Raw genomic sequence first — 18,288 nt, forward strand, 5'->3', positions numbered from 1 at the left:
ACTCAGAATCCTCTCAAGAAAGCATCAAGACAATGGTATTTTAAATATTTCACATGTGTCATTAAAATAGGATAATGCACAATCAACAGTTAGTTGCTATTATGTTTTTAACTGAGTAAATTAAAGCTGTTGCTACTCAGACAAGTACTGGGTGCCTCCTCTGCAATAATTGCCTGTGTGCATACTCAGGGTTTCAATGTGCACTGATCTACTAACATCTAAACAGTGAAACTATCATAAATGGTCTCCATTTCCTCAATTTTACCAGCCTATTCAAATTGTAACCTTAACTTGCCTAATAACTTCTTTTCCTTATTCCATCCAGAATCTTCTGCATGATTGGAGACCTGAAATCCCATCTTCTCTCAGTCCCCTCTCCCACACACACAAGCAGAGCACAAAAGCAAGATCCTGTCAAAGACCACGGTTTGCAAAAACAGAAGAAAAAAGCCTCTTGAAATAGATGATGTTAAAATGCTGTTCTGTTTCCATTTGCCTCATTTTTCTGAGAGTTCTGGAATCAACAACCCCATAGAGACACAACAAGGCAGAAACTCCAAATTTCATTATCACATATAGCACAAAAATCAATGCTTAATTTAGGACCACAAAAGCCAACACAACTTATATTCAGAATTTCTTGCTAATTTAGTTCAATTACAGATAGCAATGGAAATGTGGAAGAAGGTTCAACACAAACCACTGGTCTGGGCTGAGAGTCCAGAGTACCCAGGAGGCTGGAAGAGCCTGGGCCTGCCCAACCAGCAATATTGCTCATGTTGTTGGGATTGTTATTACTGGTGTTGTTTCTTCTTGGAGTGAGGAGTATGAAGGAGTAACATTTTCTATAATTTCTCTAAACAAACACAAGAATTACACAGTTTACTGCTAACACTTCTTTAACCTCTCCATCCACAATAAATACAAAAGAGTAAAGCACTATCAGTGTAATTAAACAAATAAAAAGAAACTTTAATTTCACGATCTTTTGATGCAAGGAATTGAATAGAACTAAGAGGGCACCATCCTATTTACATCAGGTATAACATTTAGAACTTCCAAAAATTCTAAATTCTTTCAGTTGTGCTTCTGGAAACATTTCAGCAGCACATCAGCCCAGTCAGCTGATGCAAACACAGGAAATCCAGCACCACACACGGAGGCAGGTTCCCTTCAAACGTGACAGAACGTCACAGCTCACCAGCTTTTGTCTGCCTGTTGTCTCCCCTCCAAGAAGAGTGTATGATCACAACCTAATTTTTCCAGCAGACTTATGTCTCATACATTGTGTGGGTTAGAAAAGGGAATAATTTTTTTTTAAATGTCAGAGTTGTAGCAGTAACCATAAATCTGGCATTTTCTGACTTCTGGACTTCGCAGTCTCGATCTTTCTCCTCCCTCTTCAATTTTTTTTTTTTTTAATAAAACAGTGAGAGGATGGCCAAGTATCCCTACTTCATGGAAGTGTTTGATGTTAGACTTTATGTCCTACTTTGGAATTGCTTTGTGCTTGATATGCCATTTCTGTTCTGCAAAGTACCACTAATGAAAAGTGATGCACTACAGTTACTGAGGATCAGTGTTCAACACCAACATGTCTAAAACTGAAGTGATAATCAGAGTTCTGAAAAGACAGAGATAAGAAAACTAGTGAAGCCTTTCAGATTATGTAACCTTAAGAGATATTTTTACAACAACTTCTTGAAAAAAGGATTGCCATGTGCAAACCCGTAATTCCAAACCATGTCTTTATTAAAAAGAAAAAAGAATAATATAAAAATCAAGGAACTAAATTTTTCATATTAAATCTCACTTTTTCAAACACTGAAAATCTTCTTTCAGGGTTGAAAATAATCTATGGTACATAATTACTCTTAAAGCAAATATTTGCTCTAAAGCATTTTTTAATTCAATTCCATACTACATGCAAAGTCTGCCTTCAGTAAAGCTTTTATAAGGTCCATTCAGAGCACAAAATATAGAACACTTTAAGAAACACCTGTCAATTTTCCAGCAACCTCCAGAAAAGTCGTAAGTTTCACAACTCTTCTGCTGTTTAGCCCAAGAGTGGATAAGTGATTTGCAATCACCTGTTGTGAAGAATGAGCTGTGAAATCATCTCTCAGAGTACACAAGGTCATGCAGAACTCCTCTGCAATCCTGCACACAGAATATCAGGGTGGGCTGGGAGCAGTCTACAGCAATGTTGTTTTTTTTTATTTTTATGAGTGCAAATTTACACAGATATTTTCAGAGACAAACAAAACTTCCAGCAGACTTGTTACATCTTAAATCAGAAGTCTGACCTTTAAAGGCATGTAGAGCTTCATGCTCCCCAAGCTGCCTGCATGAACACTGGCTGTTAACTCTTTACTTAGGGCTCAGAAAATCTTGTAAATATTATCCTGTCATGGCAAAATTCATAGGGCAAGTTTTAGTAGGAAGCAAATGAGACAATACAATGTTGGCCTTTGCAAAGGAGGCTCCTGACCAAAAATAAGTCTGTAAGATGAACTGCAGCCTTGCTGTTATTGAGGAAAGATAAACACCCCTTTCCACAGCTGTGCTTTCAAAGAAGCCACAAGAATTTAGTACCTGTCAGTGACCAGTGACAATCAGGTGACAGAACAGGTCAGGAGCTATTTAGAGGACACACAAAGTACAAAAACATACACCCTATTGACTTACACAACCAGGATAAAAATAAAACTGTAGGTTTGATTATTCAGTGATTGTGAGAAACCAGGGACTTTCTCAAAAACATATGAAAAAACATGGAATTATGTACAAAGCTACAACCTTTCCTAACCTTTGTGGTTAAGCCCAATTTTAAAAATTGGAGAAAATGATAGGGAAAAAACTAAATTACCAATTATTTACTAAAAATAGCACTGTAATGGAAGAACCTCGTAACAAAGGACACAAGTAGAATCCTTCTAAAATGAAAGTCCTGGAACTTCTTTTTTTTTTCCACTGCAAAAACAAAATGGGAAGACTTTTGATGGTAGAACAGATTGTTCTTCACCTGACCAATGCTGAAAACAATCTTCCAAAGGCAACACTCAGAAAAGACAAGGATGTTTGTGATTCAACTTTTTTAAAAACTGGAAAATGGCATAATAGAGTAGATACATATATGTATGTGAATATATATGTATGTAAATATATATATGTATATATAAAACTTCTGACAAACTCAATTCTTAATAAAATTGGTTCTAAGACAACAATCTGTAGAGTAGAGCAAGTTTTCAAACGATGTCTAACAATGAAGCTCTAACTCTATGGATTAGGATTTCTCTTAAGTGGAATCAGCATTTTTGAGCTGTATCTGCTGCTAAGTTAACCTGTACCTTACAAAGGTAAGGGACATAAATTCTGGAAAATAATTCAAAATGGCAGAAATTTTAAATTACAGCTTCTCAGCATGTAGTTTTCTAGCCTGCATATCAAAAAAAGCAGAGAAGGTTAAGTACCATACTAGTAAGTTGGAAAAGAAGGATGAAAAGAATAAAATTTTAAAAAATTCATTTCAGGCTTTGTCTTCAGAAGTGAGGAGCACAAAAATCCAGTCACTGGAGACCTCACAGCTTTTCTCACTGCACTACTGCATTCCATTTTTCTTGCCTGATGTGTTAGAATCAGTTGCTATGCAACCAAGCTATAAGCCTCACCATTTAATAATTCTTCTGTTAATTGCAATGGAGAAAAAGAGCTTCAGTGTCTGACTGTGCCACAGCACTGAATTCTTCCTGTACAAAGAATCTGCAACCAATAACAACTGACTTGAAAAAAGCATTTTTATTGAAGGTATCTGGGATCAGCTACTAAAAAGGTATTGACTGATGCTGCAAATGTAGTCATCTGAATTTTGATAATAATTATGATTCAATTATTTGCTAAGTGTCCTACTGCCTTTAATGATGGTTTTGAAATGCTTCCCCCCCTCTTTCTTCCACCAAAGCCTTCTCTGAAATGGGAAACTAATGATAGTGTGCATGCTTCTGTTGATCCTGTGTTTTCATTTCATTTACAAATTGCTAAGTATCAAGAATTGAACATGTCAAGATTTTCTTTCTATTTTATAGCTGTCTTCCCTACACCTCGGAACTCACTGAGCACTGAAGGAGACCAACTGCGGCCCCTGCTGGTCCCTGACATCCACAAACACAACCAACAGTGCAGCAACACCAGAAAATTGCCCATTGAAACTCTAGAACTGAAAAATCAAATAAAAATGCAAGAACAAAAGGATATTGTAGTAATAGCATCAGCAGAGAATATCTAGTGGCCAAAGTATCACAGTAACTAATAACAGTGACTCCATCTACACCCTCAATCGTGTCACTTAGAAGCCTCAAACCAGTTTCCCACTTCATGAAGTACTTTGCAAGAAAGGATTTTTCAGCTTTGTCAAGCCCAGACCAATGCCAGAGCCTGAAACCTTGCCCAGTGAAAACACATGGTCCTTTAACACCGACAGCATTTGAACATGACTTCAGAAAATGAGATTAGAATATCTTAAGGGTTCATCCGTTTTGTTGATTTCATGATTCAAGTTCAGTAAAGAATCTTGGCTACATCACTTCTAACTTCCCAAATGTCATAATTTAAAACTTGTACATATTTAAATTTATAAGAAGAATCAGACAAACACACTCCCAAGAGCTTTAGGAACAAAGCCAGTTCAGTTACAGAACATTCTGTACAGTGAGGAACATCAACATTTACTGGCTGACAGGCTTGGACTGTCAGTTCAAGAACTAAGTCTTTGTTCTACAAGAAAATAGATTAAAGATGGGGTAAACAAACTGCCTGTGCTTCTATTAATCTATCTCTACAGCAAGGGCTACTTTATCCTGTCTAGTTCTACTCTGAATACCACTGAAATATCCGTTCTCCATCTTAATCTTAAGTTTTTGCATCTGAAAGCTCATATTTATGTTTGGAGCACATTTTCATTTCAAAACCATGGTCTGAGTGTACACAGAAAGACTCCCAGGTTTGTTTGGTTTTTTTCTGAGTAGGGCACTAATGAAAGCAGGCAAAATAAATAAGGCCACATCAGAACCAACCACCAGTGTTTTCAGAGCTTGCAGAGATTTAAAGATGTTAATCAAATTAAATGATCATTTTTCATTTAACTTCTGAAGCCTCATCTACTATAAGGATATATCAGTTGCAATGAACCCTAACCTGGAACTGCCAATACAAAAATTAGCACATAAGAGGTGAAGTGCTCTGTGCCTCTCTAAACAGATCTTACAGAAATAAAAATAGAAAGAATTATAGGACTTTTGAATTTCTTTCCATCAATCCAGATACATCAAGGAATTACTTACTAATGGTCATGGATTCTGGCACGGTGGCTGAAGGCAACATACTGCTTAAGGTATTCCCTGGAGCTGGAGGACTGACTTCCACTCTAGTCATAAAAGTACAGTATAATCAATAAATGAAAACAAAGTCCTGAATTCAAACCTTAAGAAAAAAACATTCCAGAAACTAGAATTGCCACTCTATTCACTCACATTTAATCAACTTATGTTTAACTATCCTTTAATGATCTCCTGTGAACATGATTTAAGAAGACACACAAAAGAATTCCCAATTAACAGGACATGGAGAATAAAGTAAAAAAAATAACATAAATAAAACAAAATACAACTTATTCTCAAAACCAGGAGACCAAGTTTGTCTGTTATTTGTCTTGACAACATGAATTCTTCAAGATAATTAGAAGTTCAATATATGAAACCAGGCAAAAAGGGAAGTGCAGGGTTTTTGCATGTGTCTTTCCAAGCATTTGCAGAAGTACCCCAAAGAGTAGCTGGTTTTCCAGTACTGACTGCATTAGGTAACAAAAATAAGTTTCCAGCTACAGGCTGAAGGGTTTTTTCTTTTAAGAAAAACGTATTTGACACATACCTGTAAGGGAGATCAGATCTTCTGGGAACCAATTCTACTGGATGAACATGTTCGTGCCCCTCTCCATTCTCCAAGTTATCTAAAGTAGAATGCACAAGCATTAGCTTTCTTGAGTTTACAGTCCTTAAAAAAATAAAATTAAAACATAAACAAATCCAAAAGTAAGGTAGTTACAGTTTTAAATAGAAATACTCATCTTTACTAAAGTTTGAAACACTTTAAATTCCTTCTCCAAAGTTGGCTCTGCACATTCACCCTGAATGCCAGCAGGATTGTTAAGTCCCTCAGGAACACAGCCCTCATCCAAAAACTCAGTACAGCACAATTCCTACATTATATTTTATATGTACATTCAACACTAACAGTGTTGCAAAGCTAAGAAGAGACTTCTTACTGATGTTATTTCTGCAAGCCCCAGGAGTTTAACCATCACATGGCACCTGATACTCTGCAAATCTGTCTGTGACTTGCAGGAGAAGAATTTGTGGTTACTCCCAGCACATGAAACCTTGCAAAGACACCAGTCCTTTATGTATTCCCAACAGAGCACCATGGCTTTTCTCTGGCTCCCTGTGTCTGTTTAGTAAACATCAGGAATCAGACAGATGAGACATTGTTTAAAAAGCATGAATAATACCCATCTGTCCACAGACCCACAACTGTGGGGATCAAAACATACACATCACTGCACCTGACATTAAGGAAGTTCAGATGGAAAGAAACAAAAATCATATTTTATTGATGTTTTCTGCATCTCCCTATGTAAGGGTTACAAAGTTACTATAAGACTATCCTAAAAACATGAACTAAAATAGCACAGATTTAAAAAGCAGGGATTTTAGGAAAAAAATTATTGGTAATTAGAGTTATGTCAGAAAGACTATGGGTGAGAAAATTAATTTTTTAAACTGTAGTTTACTGAAGCTCAGTTCCTAAAATGCATACTCCATTTTTGTTCCAAGCAACTGAATTCTATCTGAGGCTTTCTCATTTCTACATTCATGGAGATGTGATATGCCCTGACACATCCCTGAAGCACTGCAATAGACTAACAGTGAAAACACAGACATCAACATACAACACTACAGATGAAGCTGTAATCTATTTCAAATATATGTATCTTATTATTTCTCTGTATTAAGACCTACAAACCAAAATATTGGGTTAAACTATATACTTTGCAAGAGATATTGAAGCTTGTTTTAACAAAAATGGTGACATAATAATAATGGGCTTGCCAGCTCCTGGGCTGAGCTGCCCTCAGAATAAGCTCATTCCTTCTGGTATCATTCATCTACAGCACAAGGGTAACTTGCAAAGCCAAGCAAACAACTGCCTAAGGCAACTTCCATCTGATCAAACTGTCAGTCTGACTGTACCCACGTGCCTCCCCTGGGCTGCAAGATGGGCCACTTAGTGTAGCCCTGCCTGCACCTCTGTCAGCTCCACACTGTCCACAGGGGCCCTTCAGACAGCACAGTCCACCTGGCTGTTCCCACGGCTGAGGGACAGCCCCTCTATCACTGCAGTGGTGTGTGACAGACCAGAGGGGTCAGCACAGACAGGGACACAAGGAGAACTGGAAATATCTGTGTGTTGGGCCACAAGGGATCTGAATGGGCCTCTTCATCACCTCTACTGGTCCAAGCATGGTATTTAAACAGTCCTGAGATGAAGCAAGACCAAACAAGGGTCTTTGTTACCCTCCCAACAAAAGTAAGCCCGTTACAGTTATTGTTGTCCTCTTTGGTCATTTGTATCCAGTAAAGTCTTGTCTCAGCCTCCTGACTTGGGATTTCAGCTGCAAACCCCCAGCTCACACTCCTGACATCCACTGACTCCAACAACTGCAGGTTGTCCCACACACCACTCCATAAACAGGAACAGTTACTTGCACTCCAGATTTCTCCTATGGGTGCTCTCCAGCAGTTTCCACATAAAATTCAAGGAAACATGATGTCACAAACTACACAATGTCTTCTAAATCCATTCCTTCATAAATTTGAAAAATGTGGCAGCGCAAATAAAAAATGAAAATGTACTTTCTATTTCCATTTTGAACCGCTGACATTTCTTAGAAGGTACATTTTAAAGTACAGCAGAGGGCAGTACAGCATTATTTTATGATTCACATTTTTATCACTGAATTCACAGAACTGAATTACACTTTTTCACAGGCCTTACAATCCCATTATTCCTTACCATTGTCCCTTGTTAGAAATTCCATTATAAAAGTTGCTGGAATTCTGAGAATTAAAATACCCACCTGTTTGGGAGTAAGAGCCAATGGCACTGACAGGAAACAGAACATCTGAGTCATCATTCAGGACCTGCAGAGGAGTCCAGCTGCATATCTGAGAATTGCATGTGACTATTTCATGAGTCCTAGATTCAAAACAAACAAAGAAAACAGTCAATATTCATGTTCATAATGCATATATTTCTTTCAGATACACCACTGCAATCTTTATTTCAATCTGCCTGCCAATTTCTTGGCCAGCCATACATTAATTCATTAAAGATGAGACATTCCAAAGCAGATGAGACAAATAGTGCTTGCCTTTTTCTGCAAATAAACTTGTCAGTAATAAAGCATATTAGTATTTGAAATTATTCTTTCTCTCTCTGTTTTGTTTAACTGCCTCCTGTGATGAAAAAGACTCACTCTGTTTATAATACACATTTTTATAGTAAAGCCAAAAGAGAATTTATATCATACTAAGAATAAAGAAAGACTAAGTAGGTCACAATTATAGTCTGGCTGTATCATGCAACAATTTTAACAATGGAGAACTTCAAGGAAAATGAGAAAACTGAATCTCAAAATGTTGGATTTCAGTGCAAATTAAAAGCCAAATATTGTCACCTCAGTGGTCCAAATGGTTTAAACAATGAAAAAGAAAGAAAAAAAAAGATTAAGAAAAAATAGGAAAAAAAAAAAAAACAAGAGAAAACCTATAGCTCAGTTCAACACATGAATTTGGCAGTACCCATGAAGGAAAGGGAGGGAAGGTTGGATAGAAAGCATGGAAAGTTTCCCACTACCTCCTGCTCCATTACTTACTTTTCAGAAGCTTCAGTTTCACCTTCTGTGCCTTTATTTGCTAATGTTTTTCCATACAGCTCATCCTCATCTGCATCTTCATCATCAATGCTCTTCACATCCAGTTTCTGGTACTCACACTCTCCATTCATGAGAGAATGAGGGAGCGAGTTGCTCTTCCACGAACTGTTACTTTCATCCCCATTCAAGTTTTTTCCAAGAGTGCTCTCAGATGAGGATAATGCAAGAACTGAGGATCTGTCTACACTCTCCTCTGAACTTTCTCCTGCAATCAGAGTCTTTGTGGAATCCCCCAAATTTTGCTCATCTTCCTCTTCGTCAAATGAGATAATATTGGTCACTCTCTTCTTCTTTTTTCGATCTTTTTTATATCTCAAATCTAGTAGGAATACAAAGTTTACATAATTTAGAAAGAGAAACAATGCAGTAAACCTGGTTTTACCTTAATAGAGCTCATGTACTAAATTACTTCAGTAAAGAAAAAGCCACTTATATGTACAAGGCATTCATTACCTTTCCATACATATGAACTTCTAAATCTTTAATTTTGTCTGCCTTATATAATTAGGATTTTAGAAGATATTTTAGAAGGTATTTCATAACATGATTTGATTGGAACTGGAAAAAAAGTTTAACAAACTCATAGAATCAAATTTAAATTCCCTTTCTCCCATGGAATACACCCAGTATATATTGCAGAGCAGGCCCACCTAACAGAGAAAACATGAAACACTTCCAGAGAAAAAACATGGAAAAGAACAAACACCATGAACAAAATCCATAAGTTGCAATCAAATAAAGTTAGTTTTGTCTATACTCTAAAAATTGAGTGGTCAGTTTCCAGAAAAAGAAATTAAACTTGTTCCCTCCCTCAGCTAATTAGCTCTTAGTCTAAAAGCAAACTAAAATCCTCTGATTACATCAGATCTGTTCAGTGACAGCATTTATTTTTAAATTGGTGCCTATTCTTACTAAATCTTCTGTGCACATGAAGCACAGAAGCAATGTAAAGTTGAAACACTCTAGGAAATATCAGAAATTTACTCATCAAAACAACTCACAGTGGGACTAAACTGCTTTGTTTAATTCAAGTCCAGCTGTTTTACACCCACAAAACACACTAACATACTTTTAAGAGGATGTTAAAACCTATTCTGCTTGCAAACAGAATTCCAACAAAGAACACAGATTTCAATGAAAACATCTGACTTGCTCTAAAGTTCCACATATAATTGCATTGGAGCAAACTCATTTCAGTGATATTTTACTCTAAGTTGCACATTTTATGTCCTGTGTACACATGCACTGCACACATAATGTACATTATGTTGCAGACTCATATGCATATATGGTTAATTATTCTCTTATTTCACCTTGCAAGTCTATTCTACACTAACAAAGTTAGCCCAAGTATCACCTACAGCTGTAATCTCATTTAAGTGCTGAACAACAAAAGCTTTACCACAAATTTGTTTTAAAAAACCTGTTTTGAGACAAAGTCTATCTTAAAAAGCAAATAAAACCCAGATTTTATCTCAACTTCCATTCCTATCAGATATCATTCACATGTGGGGTTTTTGCCTTTTTCCATAACCAAAACAATTTAATGCCTAAATTACAACCTTGTTTCTTAATTGAAAAGCACATAAATCTTCTGCAGTTTTGTAGCTTTACCAAGCAAAACAATCTTTCAGCTCAACGTCTGGAAACAGAGAAGATAAAATATTCCATTGCTATTTTTGAACTGAAAATACATAATGAAAAATCACATTTTGCTTGACTATTTTCAAATCATAAAAGATTAAGACTTTGGCTCTTTGATAATAACTGACATCCTACAAGTTGGTTGTAACTCTAAGACATTTAAAGGTAAAAGGAGCATATGAGTAAATCTTCATTTTGGCCATTATCTGCTTTGCACAGGAATCCAGACTACAAGCAGGGCCCAACTTCAGGAAGATTCCAAGCCAAGATGTGTGCCTGATATATAACAACAGATATATGGCAGTGTATTTCTGACTGATAAAATGCCACAGCAAAACACATTAAAAATGAAAAATCATTACAGCACAAGCTGCAAAGCATAATCTTATTAATAAGAAATTGAAATTCAGGTCACAAGCAAAGCACTACCAATAAAATAGCTTAGACTCCCTCTCACAGTGATGCAAGAAAGCTGAAATACACAGGTATCAACCAGTATTTACACCAGTAGTTCTAAAAACTTCATACTTTTTATTACACACTCAACCAGTTTGTATGTGCAGCACACACTTTTAAGATGTGTTCTACAATATTGCATTGAATTTAAATTAAAAAGTAATTTACGCATGCTTAAATATTTCATAAGTTTCTGAACACCACGAACATTGCATGAAAGTTTTTCCATACCAGCATTTACATTCCTGGAGAGAACAGGAAGGGGGTCTGTGTCTTGGTCAGGTTTGATGAGGATGGAGACGGCCGAGGACGCCGTGATCTCCCGCAGGAGGCTGCTCACCCCCTGCGTGGATTCCTTCAGCAGGGAAGTTACATTCTGTGTGGATTCCTTCAACAGATCAGACACTGTGGGTGTGCATTTGCTCTGCCCATTTAAATCCTTATTATCAATGTTGATTGCAAAAAGGATGGAGTTCAGACCTTCATATAAAAGAGAAAAAAGAGACCAAAAGCTCACTTTACACTTCACACAAAAGCTAAAAACATAGACCTCAAGGATTAACAAAGCTATGACATGTAAAATAATTTTCCCAAAAATTTCCCACAGTTCTCCATGCATGAATTCTTATTCCTTCATGCACCATTCTTTTTTAGACTATGTTCAAGCTGATGCAATCAGTTCTGAATTCATCTCAATGGCTGTTCGGCTGCACATTAAATAGGCAATAAGTACTGATAACTCATTTATTTATAACCTTTTACTTAAGCCCATTTCACTGCAACTTCAGTATTTGTAGGTTCCTATACTCTATTAGCAAAAACTCCTGTGAACCTTGTTTTGCAGAACAAAGCGTGTGACCACCTATCTGAGAAAAGGAGTATAAAATGTAATAATACACCACTTCTGTGGTTGAACTCTAGAAAATTAAATTATTTGTTATCATTCCTTATTGTTACTTTTCTTATCTCTACCTATAATTTGGATTCAACTACAAAATTCTATCATTACTCTTTTCTAGTCAGGAATAACCCATTTTGTTTTCTCCAAATTTCACTAGTTCTAAGTTAGCCTTGACTGTTGAAGAGCTAAAACATTTATGTGAAAGACTTTTGAATGCTAGGAAGGCCAGATCCAGGATTTTACCAATCCATCAATTCACAGCATAAACAGCATAATACCTTGACAATTCACCCTGACTGTGCCGCTGACACATTCTCCATATAAGCAGAGTATGTTAGAGAAGCTTCTCACAACCAGAAATAGATGTAACATCCCAAAATGCAATAGTTTTCCAAGGACAGTAATAGTTAAGAGACAGTCTTACCAGCTGCCATTGTAGGGATCATACTAGAACGTTCTTCGTCCATCATAAAAGACCAGTCTTCATAGAAGACACTAAAATTTGAAAGGGAAAGAAAAAAGAAGAATATGCAGTCCTAGAATAATGTGTATTCCAATGAAAAACAAGAAAACGCAAAAAAATAACTACGATTTTCCCAATGGATTCTGGAATAAGCCTTTTTAGAAACAGCATTACCATGTAGAGTGTGCTGATAATCCTGATACTGTGCAAGTATTACTACAAGCATGAGACTAATTAGTGACATAGCAATCCAAGTCACTAATTTCCTCACAAGGGTTTTCAGATTTTCCCTTATTGTTTCATTTGTCTTCACTTGATTTTATATAAAAAACTGTCTTTCAGGAAAGCTACAGAAGACTGGAACAAAAAAGAAAAGGAGGAACTAACAAGCTCAGTTTTGGCAATAAACTGATCCAGTACATCCATTAATCAATGCAAATAGAAAAAATGGCTTTCTGCTGAATCCACTGGATTTGATCAAGCTCAACAGTTCTTGCTAAAAGAAGGAGAACACCTCACATGTTCAAAAAGAACAGAAGCTGAAGATGTAGGAGGAAAAAGGTAGGGCTCAGTTTATGAACTTAAGTGCATTTTGCAACTGCAAAGCACTTTAGGATTTTGCAATGCAAGTCATTCTCAGTAACTGTAACAAAAAGTTCCCAAATTGCTCCCAAACCACTTCCAAGGGATCTGCAGTAGCAGCTCCCTTTGCTTCACTGCTGAAGCTTTGCAATTACAGGGCGAGCATCTCCAAAAGGCAACAGGCAATTGCCACTGATGAATTGGTCTGATCAAGGCTGCAGCTGTGCACTGTTCTTGTTCTAATGGAACAAGAGGAGCACCTCCAAGCACAGTGTCAATGTCTCAGTGAGGAAAACCGTTGAAAGAGCAGGGACAGGAAATAGGAAAGAGGATGGAAAGGGAAGTTAGGAAAGATGAGGATAAAAGCATATATTCTCATGTGGTAGAATGAAGCCAGTTTCAGATCACATGCTGATACAGGAACAAGCCACTGTCTTAATGGCTGCCAAAAATTTTAAAAGATGAACAAAAGCATCAAGTTCAGCGACTTGACCAGCATAGCAATTAATATGGTGTGTTACTCAGCTGTGGCTTTTGGTTGGTTGTCTGGGTTTCTTTTCTTCTCAGCCCTTCATTTGGCAACACGTGCCTGCATTGCAAAGGTGCAGAGCCAGTACCTGAGCCTGTTCTTGTCTGCCAGCAGCATGTGCACGTATCTCTCCAGGGAGTGCTCGTTGAGGGCGCAGCGCAGCCACGCGCGGCCCCGGCCGATGTCAGTGCCGATGGCCCGCAGGGAGTAGAAGCGCTGCAGCTCGTGCCTGTTCAGCACCTCCTTCACATAGTACCAAAACACGGGCTCTGCAATTTAATAACAAACTAATAATAACAGCAACTCAACCAAGGAAACCACCAAGCTCACACTTGAATGCATTTACATGTGAATTTATAAAACAAGCAGGTAACTCTGTAACTCTGAAGAAAGGTGAATCATTTACTGTCCTAGTGCAAAGCCCTTGTTAAACAGGTTATTTATTTCTGCAGAACTTTGGCTATTTAAGCACCCAGAACCTTTCACTTCAATGAAAAAGCCAAATACACAAACCATTCAATCTTATGCTTTTACACAGAACTCATATTTAATAGCAAACTTAAGGTAGTATTTCATCCATAGGACAGGCTCACATGTTCATCTGCAAATATATTATACAAAGAAAAAAAATTCTTTAGAATTCTCTTAGTGCTGATTGTGAAATGTTAGAAGCTCCATCCAAAGGAATGGATACCTCCAGAATCTGCATGTACTCAAAGGACAAATTCTTTTTTTTTTTTAAAAACCCAAAAGTGTTGCATTTAACAGGCAACAGCACTTCTTCAAACTAAAATACTTTCCTTGCCTTGTCTCCAAATACTGATAAAAAGTTTTTGCAGTTGCCTCAAATTTCTCAATTGGAGATAACAAAAATCTACATCAGTAATTGTAAACATACAACAAAACACCTGGTATTTGCCATATTCCCATTTCTGAGTAAGAACATAAAATAATACTGTACATCAAACTTTTCAACAAAACTGATTAATATCTTCATAGAGTTTTGATTAAAAAACCACAAGAAATATCAAGGTGAAGAGAAAAATAAAGGAATCTTCTATAATGTGGAGAAGGTAAATAAAAACCCACCTAAGCAATGCAAGTAATACAACTTTTCTTTCTAAAATTATATCAATACTTCCAACCTAAGCACATGTGATGCAATAGAATATGTCAGTTAAAAACTGGAGTAAGAGAAGGTAAGAGCAAAAACGTTGCTGTAAAAACATAACAGCACAATTACACAACATTTATCCCTGCTGGGAATTCAAAATAAATTTGCCACTATAGATGATGTAACTGTAGGAAGTGCAGATTTCCTAAGACCAAAATTTCTAGAGAAATTGGTATGAAAGTTAAACTGGATTAAGAAAGCAATAGTCCTTTTCAGTGCTACAGAACAACACACTGCCAAGTGTTGAGTATCCTACCTACAGACTGCAGTTTAAGCAATGCTTAAAGCTTCTGTTAGAAATCATACCACTTGATGGAACACATAGATTAATTAAAATAGCACAGTTACAATTAACCACTTACCTGTTTCAGTTTTACTGGAGAAACCTGCTGCCTGTTTGATTGCTGCTGCTGTCAGTGCCAATCCTCTGCTCCTCCTCAGGCCGTGCTGCAGCACAGCCTCAAACTGGGCACACAAACAAGTCACTCTGCAACATAATTTTTGAAGAAATCATATGAAAAGAACAACCAATTATGTTTCTATACAGCAAGTTTATTCCAATTCTCTGAATAGGGAATGTAAAGTGAAGCAATATCTTAAAAGATGAAAGACCCCTCCTATGAACTAATCTCATTATTTGCAAGTAGGATAATCTGCTTTTACCCTCAGTCTCACCATGAGGATGGAAAGCTGGGGCACAGATTACAGTCAGAATTGGCAGTCAGTTCGAGAAATCATCCCCAACTGCTGGAGGGGTTGTTAGTCATGTTATTTCAGCTTCAGATCACCTACATTTCATTTTTGAGCACATCAAGTATTTTGTGCCATGCTTTATGTCATGATGATGCATGATCTAAGATGTTAAAAGTTTCTTAGACTTTTACCTGCTATCAGAGTCTGAAGCAATTTCTTTTCTTCCTCCAAATCGTATTTGACACTGCAATAAAGAGATTTTAAGAAATTTTTGTTACACTAAACAAATACAGTTTTCCGAACTTCTTCCACATAAGAAACGAAGTCATTACAAAAAAAGGAGGCAGCACAAAATAAGACATTGGCAAATACAGCCTGTAATGAAAAATTGCTCCACAGCAACATGTTCCACTCATGGGCTACTCCTGCAGTTCAAATATATCATGTCAGAGCAACACACCTGCAGGTCCTTCACTAAACTGAAAATTGAATGGAAATTACCACTTTTCAGTTTTAAATGCACACCCACAAAACCAAACATTGCTCCTATTCAGCCCAGTGCTACAATTACAGAAGACTCATTCTTTATAAAACATATCCCTGCCTTACTCCTGACGCATTTTTCTGCCTCCCAAGATCTCCTAAATTGAATCTAGTCTGTGAAATTTACTTGCTGGGCTTCGTGTTGATGCAAAATGTAGACATAAGTAAATAAATCACATCTTTACATGTATTTTAACCATTCCCTAAAAACCTGGTGCACAGAAACAAAGCTGCTACTCTAAAATGTTAACCAAGTTAGCCTTAGCAGGACACTGCAATTTAGTTCAGTCATATCAGTATTATAAATATGTATGTTCATAATATATATTCTACAGTAATATATGTACTCAAAATATGTATATTACAAATATATTCTGTCAAGAACAAGAATTTTAAACAAATACTGCATAATAGTTGTTTGCTAGCAAAAAAAAAATCAGTAGTACTATGTGAAAGTCAAGATTTCTTCTTTGTCTCCTTTTCTTCTTATCCCTCCTCTTTGTCTAAGAGGAGGGAAAAGAGCAAAGACAATTCCTGCTGGTACTGACAACTCTGAATAAGGACACTACAGAAATGTGGGTTGGATTTCTCACCTGTTTAACTGCATCCAGCAAACGTTCTAGAAGAAACTGCCTTTTACTGTCATTGTTCTGTGAACCTGCAATTCAACAAAATTAAACCATTTCAAAACAAACAGGGTTTTTAAACACATTCAGGCCAACACAAGGCCCTGAAAACTTTCTTCCCATGCCAATTATTCCATTAAATTAACGAATGTATTATCTCTAAGTAAATTGATGCAGCATAAACTGAGGTTTCCAGTAGCCTTTCTATAATATGCTGCTATACATATATACAGTATCCTGTTGTAACAGGAATACTGTTTCAAATATCATCTAGAGTCTTATTTTAGTAAGACTGTGGTTTCATGATATAATGCATATTGCAGCAACACCAAATACAGCAAAATTGTGAAAGCTGATGCACAGTTTGCCTCAAGTTTCTTAGCACAACCATCTCTGGGGCCACACTGCAAGCCCAGAACTAACTTAGTTTAAGATTTGGGTTGGATTAGGTGCATGATTGACCTTGCACAACCACAGAAATGTTCACTCAAACTGGGACAACTACCAGTTTAGTAAAGCATCACAGCACAAGAAAAGAATGGAAAAGGAGAAAGAGACAGCAGGAATATCTTCTTACTGTCAAACAACCTCACTGCAGAAAGAATTTTAAGCCAGGTGAGCATTGTCACTGTTACAATAAATCTTTTATAATTTAACCACCAGCATAGTCCTTCTTCAGCCACACTTTTAAAATCTAGTTTGTTACTATACGAGCAACTAGACAGGACAATCTTTAACTTCTCAAGCATTTCAACAACAAATAGCATAATACTGTGCCTGTTGGAAGATCCTTTATAAACTGCCATGAATACGGGTAAAATGTATTCTTTAATTAACCCACATTACCACTATAATTATTTATTCTGAGCTTAAGTTCAAAATATCTATTAGAAACCTTTGTGACCTCTCTGGGATTAGAGTCATTCTATTATCCTTTCCGTCTCAAAGAACATGCAATCAATGTATGCATAGACTGAAAGCCAATTATCAAAACTCTGCATGAGCAAGTTCCTCCAGACACTGAAAATGAAACACCACACAATAAGCCCTCTAGTAAAGAGAGATGACATGAAGATTATGTGGCTCTTCCTCCTGGTATCCAACACTGTGAGGTCCAAATTCCAGAATTTATTCTCATAATACCATTCAAAACAGTTTGCTCCTAAACCAGAACAGGACAGAATTTGTCCTACTGAAATAGTTATTTGTTTAAACATATATACTCATATAATATATGAATATATATTGTATTAATATAGTGTGTGAATGTATATTCATATTGATTTGCCTATAAATATATTCATGTAATTCACAGTCCCTGTACACTCATTAAATATGGGCTTAGGAGAAGAAAACCCCCACCATATGCCAGAAGAAAAAAAACAGGAAAACCATGCAAACATTGCTGCTCCCTAACTAAGCTTCACAATGTTTATTCAGCTGATTACAGAGTTTTCAAGAAGTTTTACTTCCAGTTTTGAACTCTGACTCAGACTGTGCAGGCATGTGATGTGTGAGGTTTGGGTCTGTCAGCCAAGCTCTGCAGGGCACACAAACAATGCTCAGGGCTGGAGAGGGACTCCAGGACAAACCCCACACCAACAGGTTTGAACTCCTGACAACTC

The 18,288-nt window shown here is 36.8% G+C and overlaps 1 protein-coding gene across 2 annotated transcripts in view; it reads right to left on the reverse strand.

The window, feature by feature from the left end:
- SNX29 (sorting nexin 29) overlaps positions 1 to 18,288 on the reverse strand; it is a 98,441-nt gene that overhangs the window by 76,352 nt on the left and 3,801 nt on the right. For both annotated transcript variants that reach the window (XM_071570749.1, XM_071570750.1), the window contains exons 2-11: positions 16,631 to 16,695; positions 15,686 to 15,738; positions 15,164 to 15,288; positions 13,716 to 13,896; positions 12,478 to 12,548; positions 11,384 to 11,632; positions 8,993 to 9,371; positions 8,195 to 8,313; positions 5,929 to 6,007; positions 5,343 to 5,425 (exon numbers count right to left, since the gene is read on the reverse strand). In XM_071570749.1, coding sequence (XP_071426850.1) covers positions 5,343 to 5,425; positions 5,929 to 6,007; positions 8,195 to 8,313; positions 8,993 to 9,371; positions 11,384 to 11,632; positions 12,478 to 12,548; positions 13,716 to 13,896; positions 15,164 to 15,288; positions 15,686 to 15,738; positions 16,631 to 16,695 — 1,404 coding nt within the window. The remainder of the gene's footprint in view (positions 1 to 5,342; positions 5,426 to 5,928; positions 6,008 to 8,194; positions 8,314 to 8,992; positions 9,372 to 11,383; positions 11,633 to 12,477; positions 12,549 to 13,715; positions 13,897 to 15,163; positions 15,289 to 15,685; positions 15,739 to 16,630; positions 16,696 to 18,288) is intronic.

This window comes from Pithys albifrons, chromosome 16, assembly GCF_047495875.1.
Source record: "Pithys albifrons albifrons isolate INPA30051 chromosome 16, PitAlb_v1, whole genome shotgun sequence".
Lineage (NCBI taxonomy): Eukaryota > Metazoa > Chordata > Aves > Passeriformes > Thamnophilidae > Pithys > Pithys albifrons.